The sequence below is a fragment of the Vigna angularis genome, chromosome 7, assembly GCF_016808095.1.
Source record: "Vigna angularis cultivar LongXiaoDou No.4 chromosome 7, ASM1680809v1, whole genome shotgun sequence".
Taxonomy (NCBI): domain Eukaryota; kingdom Viridiplantae; phylum Streptophyta; class Magnoliopsida; order Fabales; family Fabaceae; genus Vigna; species Vigna angularis.
The window spans coordinates 28,536,880-28,545,546 of NC_068976.1; the positions used below are offsets into that span (position 1 = coordinate 28,536,880).

Below are 8,667 nucleotides of genomic sequence, written 5' to 3' on the forward strand. Positions count from 1 at the left end.
TAATTGCAGGATTTGGCTCTGGAGTACCAGGAACATTTTAGCGCAGCAGGAATCTTATGTTGGGACTGCAGAGCTTAACAGATAGATAGAGTTGAAAGCAAGTTTCGAAAATGATGAGTAACTGTGTTTCTTCTTCCCCTCACGTTCTTTCAATTCCAACTCGTGTAAGAGAAAGCAAAATATCCACTTTGGTATCAATGTTATTCCCTTCTTGTTCGCTGCCATATCTGCTTTTGCCTCCGACTCTCTTCAACTGCTTCTGCTCTTCGGCTCACTCTCTTCCAACCCCTTCTCAGAAATGGGAACCGTTCCTCAAGAAAAAGGTTGTAATGAGAGTTGGATATGTTGGAACAGATTTTAGAGGTAGTCCTCCAGCCCTTTTTATTTCTTCTTTCAATTTTTTTTTTTGAATTCCGCTAATTTGATTTCATGGGGGTTATTTGCAGGCCTGCAGATTCAACGGGATGAACACACATTATCCAGTAAGACCATTTTTCTCTATTATCTTGTTGGTTATGGTAGAAAATCTCCAAAAGTATTAGTTTTTGTTTGAAAGTTGAAATTATGAGGATGGGTCTAGTTCTATAATGTGGGGACGTGTTTTTGGAATTTGGAATCATGTGGTGTTATGAATATGATATAATAGGTGCTGTGGAAATTCTAATGTGTGTTTGTCATTTGAATTTATTATGTTCTGTTTCCAAATGAACATAGTTTGATTCTTTAAAGCAAACTCTGACTGCCGGCATACACTTAATCAGCCTGGACCGTGTGAATGATTGGAGTGTTGCTAAAGTATAGAATTTTGACATGATGTAGCTATTGAGAAAGAACTGGAAACTGCGATTTTCACTGCTGGTGGCATGCGTGATAGTAATTTTGGAGACTTAAACAAAGTGAAATGGGGCCGGAGTAGCAGAACTGATAAAGGAGTGAGTAACCTTCTGAAGTTCTTGTTATTCCTTTTATGAATTGGTTTGGTTGTTGTTATTGTGTTTTTACATATCTTCATTTTTTTTCCCACTTGTATGATGTGCTTGTTTAGGTCCATTCTCTAGCAACGATGATATCCTTTAAGATGGAAATCCCTGAGAATGCATGGAAAGGTGATGACTATGGCATTGCTCTAGCAAACCGCATTAACACTTATCTTCCTTACACTATCAGAGTTTTTAGCATTCTGCCTTCGACCAAGTAAGATATCTGGCTGATTATATTTACATTGTAATGCTTGATTTCTTAAGATTGTTTCATAATTGAATTTCTCTTCTCGTGTATTGATTGGTATGCATATGTACCTGTCATTCGATAGATTAAATGAGTATTTTTTTTTTCCTGCATCTCATTATTTGTCCATTCTTAATGATATTTTATAAGGGATGCTACGCTAACATTTGCCACTAGGAAACTGATAATGTTAATATAGCAAGCTTAATTTAGAATTGACTACTTAACTAAGATCTGTAAAGATAAGTGATTTGTATAGTAGTAAGTACATGTGACAAATCTATGTCGGCTTCTAATCAGTATGAAAATTCAAAGCCCCAATTTGTTTCACAAACCATGCAAGTATTATGCAAATCATGTATGCTTAATTATGTATTAATATGTTCAGATTAAATTGTCATCTGTGGAAAAATTGTAACGGCAACCAAAGCTCTTTCCCTACTAAGTGGGAATAGAACTAACCCGTAGGATTATGCAGAAAGAAAAAAGAATATTTTTTTTTGGACTATTGGTAAGGCTTATGTTTTTTCAGATGACTCACAAATTGTAAGTGTTCCTTGATTTTCAGTTACTGCTATCTGACTGGTATTTATTGCTTCATGATTTTGGCTTGTTTTTTAGGAGATTTGATCCTAGAAGGGAGTGCAATTTGCGGAAATACTCTTATCTCCTTCCTGCTGATATAATAGGAATCCAGAGTCATTTTAGCAAGGATGAAATTGATTTTCATATTTCGGAGTTCAACAGCATACTTAATGTTTTCGAGGTATATTCATTTTCATTTATATTTTGCGTAGTTGCCGAATGGTTTTTCCTGACATTAATTCTCTAGTTTTCATCTCAGTTTGTTCTAGGCATGCTCCTTAATGAAAGATTTTTCTACGGCTCTTTAAATTTATGTGTTGTTTAAGTTTATTTCTTGTTTACAAATACTGAACATCTTGCTCGACCTGCTTTCTTCCACAAGATTTTTATACAATGTACATAATAATGATACTATGGTTTGAGCTCTTGCATGCTTACACAAATCTTCCCCACTATACCTCATCCTTTATAGTTGTACCCCTCCCTTGCAAACAATGTTAACCTTGTTTACAATTCACAGCATGTGATCTGCACGTGATTTTTAATGAAGCCTCCAATGTAAAAAATGTCATTATCTCCTTCATTAAACACCCATGTCCTTGCAGTTTGAAGTATTGGGCACCTTGTGTTTTCTCTCCACTTTTTTTGTGGATAATCTGTTTTCTCTGTTTGTAGTAGGTGTTTTTGAGTGGGATATTTTAATTCTGGGCTGTGTCAATGGTGTCAATATTCAAAGTTTGTAATGCAATTTGTTTCAACAATGTTTTGTGAGAAACATTTGTGGTCCATATTTGACAGAGGTATTGTATGTTAGTTTTGTAAAATATAGGGGATGCTCATGTAATATGTTTTAAAAGAAAGGAGATATATGTGTAATATTTTAAAGAAACTGAGGGATACCTGTATAATATTTGTAAAACACAGGATACTCATGTAATAATTTCAATAGTTCAAGGGGTACACGTGAAAACTAAGTGTAAAAAAAAATCAATTTTAATAACTAACTGTCAATTAAAGAAGTCATATAGTAGGGGAGGCTAAGGTATTGATTTTTAAAGTTGTTATAATTAGCTCTAACGTTTAAAATCAGGTATTTATTTACTTTTTGTATTCGTTGATGTTATTATTTCAGGGAGAGCATCCTTTCCATAATTATACTGTTCGATCTAAGTACAGGAAAAAATACCAAGTAAGGCAATTATCTGGAAGTGATGTCATGTCAGACAGATTAGGATCATCTAGTTTGGCATCAGGTTGTGAATCAGAGGGTGAGGACAGTGATGATTATGATTTTGAGGGCGGCATTCCAACCACATTAAGTGATAAGGAAGAGAGCCACAAGCCTCCAGAGTCTAGTGAATCCAATGGCTTCAGTAGTCAAAATTCTAATGTTCTAGTTCGTGCAAGATGGCTACACCAACCAGATGAGAAAGATAGATTAAATGCTTCCCATTTCAGAAATGTTTTTCGTTGTTCTTGTGGGAAGTTGGAAACATCTCTGGGATATGATTATGTAGAGATCCATATATGGGGGGACTCCTTCATGTTACATCAAGTAAGTCTTTGTTGATTCTGACATGTAAGAGTTTAATGCTAATTTAAAGCTTAATTACATAACTAGTGGTCCTTTATGACCATTCATAACCTTAATTTTTGCTTGCCTATAGGACATAATTCAAATGACTTGTCTCTTCATTCTTGGAATTTGACTAGTGGTCCTTTATGACTTCAACACTGGGGTTTCTTAACAGGACACTGCAGTGTATTTGCTGCATTTATACATTGTTCTCTTGAAATATTTAGTATTCTGATGATCTGTTCTACATTGGGGATCTAAACACTGTAAAGGGCTATACTTTGGGCGCTTTTCTATTCAAATAATAAAATATAGCTTTATGCACTTCTTGGTTGGTTCCGATGACCTGTTTTGCATTAACCTTAATCACACAATCACACTAACTGGATGAGTAATCAGATACGCAAGATGGTTGGGACTGCGGTGGCTGTAAAGCGCAAGTTAATTCCAAAAGATATCGTTCTGTTGTCACTCAACAAGTTTTCTCGGATTGTCCTCCCACTTGCTCCACCGGAAGGTCTGATTTTGAGGGGAAATGCTTTCAAAATGAGATCAAGTGCTGGAAACTTTACACGGCAAGAAATGGTGTCTATGGTTGAATCAGAACAAATTCTCAAAGCAGTTGATGAGTTCTACACTGGTGTTGTGTTGCCTGAAGTTTCAAAGTTCCTAGACTCATCAAACTCTCCTTGGGCAAAATGGGTCGAGAATTTGGAAAACTATTCAAGCATTCCAGATGGTGAGTTGGATGAAGTCAGAAAGGCTTGGAAGACTTGGAAGGAAAATTTCAGGCTAAAATCAGCATCCGACACAGTGCATGTAGACATGTTGAATCATGGTATACCAGTCCTAGTTGTAGGCACATTTTATCTGTTCTGCTTTGTGGGCCAACTGCATTTTTTTTGTCTTGTTCTTCTTGCTTGATCATATAACATGTAGTGTAGGGAATGAAAATCATGCCGCAGTTAGTCAAGTCAGTTGAACACAGCTACATGCAAAGCTGTCTAGATAATGAAGTTTTGTTTTCAATTGCTAAATGCTAACTAGTTTCCTTTTCTATTTCAATGGCATGAAATGAAAGGCTAAATGGACGACTCACAAGCCAAGTCAATGCACCACTCCATCGTTCTCAAGAAAGGTATGGCTTATTCCAACTTTCCAGTTTCCACCATATGTTACATGCACCGACTATAAGAGATATGTGTAATTTGAATCATTAAAATAAGGTAAAATGAGGATGTAATCGGATAGGTTTCGTGAAAATTGCAAAGAAAAGGAGGCAATAACTCGTTTCTATTGGTTATAGCAGAATTTTCTTACGTTCTATTCAACATAAAATCAGTCCATTAGGTTAATTTGTTTTTTTAAGATCATATAGCTAAAATTTCATATTACAAGCTTCTTTTGGTAGAGACCACAACTATTTTTTATTGAAGACAATTCTATCCGACACTGGTACAATCACTGGGAACTACAAAATTCTCTTTTAAGATTTAATATGATTGTATATCTAAAATTTAAACTTGAGAAAACTTGTCAAGTCGACCTACACTTTCAGTAGTTCATTTCATATTATTGAATGATTACATAGTTACTTTGTCTCAATGGAATGATTTATTTAGATAAACTATTATGTACCTACTAAATTACTAGTATTCATAAACATAACTGGTAGAATTGAATCATCATACTAAAAGGGTCCACTTTGTGAATGGATGGATAGAAATCGAAGATGTGAATCAAAGTAAAAAATAGAAAGAAAATAAAAAACAGTTAAAGAAAAATATTGAACAAAATATTAAGTGAAAAGAGATAGACGAAAAAAAAAGGATAAATAAATTGTGGATCTTACACTTGTTTATTTGTCAACTCATTTTTCTTAATCAAACTCTTAATAAAGTAAAATTTAAATCTAACTCAATTTTATAAAATTGATTTGTAAAATGAAGTTTGCATGCACTTATACACTATAATTTGACTTTATCTTTTATTGAATTCAAACAAACTTACATTTTTATTTTTCACCAGTTTCTTGCCTCTCTCCTTCACCAAACAAAGAGTTCATCCTTTTCCAAGGAATGTTGTGAACTGTTGGAACCAAAAATTCATAAATTTATTTAATTTGTGTAGATAATTGTAGGTCAGTCAGTAGATAAGAAGCAAGGAACTGATATTTCTTTTATTTTCTCCTGCTGTCATCGTAGGACAGGTAAACTAGAGGAAACAGAAACTTAGAAAATTTTTGAAAATAAAACCATTCCTACTTAAAAGAAACTATTTGGCTTGTTGATTGGTGCGTACCTATCATCCATGGAGCATGTTTTATATCCCAAACTAGCATGGAAACAAGATCTCTCTGTACCATTAACTTCGTAAAGAATCTAACAGTAAATTAGTACTACTCATACAATTCTTGAAGGTAAGTTTAGTTATTACTTAGAACTAATATTCTTGTACTAAAATATAGTTTTTATTCTGTTTCAAACCCATGGATTTTCAATATTTACTGATAGCACCAGTAGGTAATTAACAGAGGTATTATTATTACACACGCAACAAGAAAGATCAAACTTTTTTATACATATATAGCTAAAGACACGGTAGTCTATGCTTATTTCTGGTGAAGAAAAAGGTTAAGAAGAAAAGAGATAGTACTACATATAGAAGAACCAAACTTTATATATATAAGCTTGTCTAGAAATTCTTCATGGGCGTGAACCAGAGACCTTGTGTTGCAGTCGAGGGGGTGTTTCTGGTACCGTCAAGTCACCACTTGAAGGAGGAGCTGGTGCACTGTTACAAAACAATAACCCATCTCATTACAACCATGAACTTAGTTATTATGGTTAAACAAAATTATATATAAAAGTTTGTTTTTAATACTTTTAGGATTTGATAAAGAGTAAACCCTATTTTTAGTTTCTGAATCTGTGATATATTGTCATATTAATCTCTGAGTTTAGAAAAATATCAAATAGATATCTGAAATTGAAATCTGCAATCAGAATAGTTTCCTACAGTTATATCTGTGGGAGATTGTATATAATAATGGTAGTAACTACAGCAATAATAAATTATATATTTCAAAGACAGTTATTTTATTTAAAAAGTATTATGACAATGTCTCAGATTCATAAACCAAATGAAGAGTTACTTGATTGAGAGAAGGGTTGTTGAGAAAAGTAGTTACTTGGGAGCAACAGAGGGATTGATGAGAAGCATAGCCATGCAGAACAGACATTGGAGAAACCACAAAATTTTCATGTTTGCGTTTTCGTGAGGATGTGAAAATGAATGAAGACAACACCCAAATGGCAGCACATTATATATATATATATATATATATATATATATATATATATATATATATATATATATATATATATATATATATATTATGTATGTATCTATAGGTATGTATATAATTTCTGGTGTGCCTGGATGGCTTGGATGACTTGACTTGATAATCACAGCAGCTCAAAGTAATTAAAAATTGTGAATTTCAACCTAATTAATTGCAACTTGTGTTCTTGTTCAATTATTGTATTTATCATTTTCAATTCAAACTAACTCTATCACTACGTCAGATTTAACTTTTTAAATTTTAAATTCTGCAGTTTAGTGTTTAAGCTTTTCTTCTATTTTTGTCCCTTTTTTCACCCACTTTGAACTTATTTATTGTTGTCATTCAGTCTTCAGTCAAATGAAAAATTATATCTATATATAAAAAAAACATTATCAATTCAAAGAAACCTAATGCTTAGAATTGACTTGTGTTTTCTTATTAAAGTATAAAGAACTTTTTAATTTGTACTAATATTATGTAAGATAAAAAAGCTAGGTAGAAAATGTAATATTAACTTTTTTAGCTTCCTGAATTCAATATCTCTATCCAAATTATACCCATTTTGATTTGGTTCAATATCAATGAAACAATTGTAAAAGAGCACTAAACAAATTAGTGTGCTGTTATGATTTTGAGAGAAAGATTTATGTTTTAACTATTAGTCAAAACTTTTAGCTTAACGGGTAAATGCTAATCCAATAATTAATATCATAAGTTTTAAACAAGTATGTATTTTCTGGACTCCTTTATTTTAATAACAAAATTAGAAGTTTTGCTTGATTTCTTTTAAAGCGGGGTTAAAGGTCCTTCAAAATTCAAATTAGTGAGTCAAAAGTTGGATAAGAAATAGTTGGAGAAGAAATAGTTGGAGAAAATGTGTTAGAATTTTCAACATTTGTCAGCATCAACTCATCTGTGTTTTCCAAATCCATCCATTCTCAATGGTTGGTCTTACACTCATCAATGGTCCTCTTTTCTTTTACAAAAAGTTGCTTAACCTTGTTCAATCGTTCAATAGACGAGAATCATAGATGGTGAAATTATGGTTTGTGGAATTTGTGATCATTGAGTGTTACATGAGATTTTAATTTCATGAGAGTTTAAACTATTTGAATTTGAGCTTTTATACTCAAGCTTGAATGAATTATAATATATAACTATTTATAAATATTATTCTATAATCAAATTTTATGAGATTGAGTTATACGAAATTATAAAAAAAAAAAAACTATTATAGCATAACCACATTCTCAGTAGAAATAAAAATATAACATAAATTTAACATGGCCTTTTACTTCAGGGCCAACTTTTACAAATACTTCATTTTTTTTTGGTTCAAAAACTACAAACTCTTTTTTGTACAAATTTTCTGACGAAAATAACAAATTTTCACATCTAATTTGTTTTTTACAAAAATTTACAAATCTTCCAATAATATACAACTATGCAAGTCTTTCTACACCCATTATTTTATAATATAATAATAATAAAGTTTAATAGACTTACTTTATCATATCATCACTAATAAATATATGAGATCTCATATATAAAAGACGTGTTTAGAGTATTCAAAATTTCATATAAACCTAAAATAAGACCAAAGTAAATAATTGAACATAACCATACTTTAAATATTAATTTTATAAGATTAAATTATACTTAAAATTCATTCATCTAAGTTCTTAATGAAAAAATATTTCCAAAATCCTCTTTTCAATAATCTTAACTTTCAAGTGAGTCACTTTTCCACTAAATTTTTTTAGGGTTATCAAACTTCTCAATGCATCTAAATGACCAATCTTCTTCGTGAATATCTTTTTTCTTTGCTAAACTAAGTGCATTTGGTAGGAACCAACTAAAGCACCACTTTCTAAGGTAAATTATTAAATCTCAGAGTCACTATTTATTCAAGAATAATTTGAAGACAAATTGT

The 8,667-nt window shown here is 31.9% G+C and overlaps 1 protein-coding gene across 1 annotated transcript; it reads left to right on the forward strand.

Moving 5' to 3' along the window:
- LOC108336645 (putative tRNA pseudouridine synthase) lies at positions 1-6,705 on the forward strand. Its single transcript, XM_052879892.1, has 9 exons — positions 1-363; positions 447-482; positions 820-932; positions 1,046-1,194; positions 1,849-1,993; positions 2,945-3,367; positions 3,788-4,226; positions 4,470-4,526; positions 6,518-6,705. The coding sequence occupies exons 1-8, from the start codon at positions 111-113 to the stop codon at positions 4,472-4,474; spliced, it is 1,563 nt and encodes a 520-aa protein (XP_052735852.1). The 5' UTR covers positions 1-110; the 3' UTR covers positions 4,475-4,526; positions 6,518-6,705.
- Positions 6,706-8,667: the final 1,962 nt, after the last annotated feature.

Bases quoted from the DNA above. Each gene is read 5' to 3' on its own strand.
- LOC108336645 (XM_052879892.1), top strand. From the start codon at position 111: ATGATGAGTAACTGTGTTTCTTCTTCCCCTCACGTTCTTTCAATTCCA. The intron at 1,994-2,944 runs GTATATTCATTT...TTATTATTTCAG, and splicing joins GCATACTTAATGTTTTCGAG to GGAGAGCATCCTTTCCATAA. The intron at 3,368-3,787 runs GTAAGTCTTTGT...ATGAGTAATCAG, and splicing joins ACTCCTTCATGTTACATCAA to ATACGCAAGATGGTTGGGAC.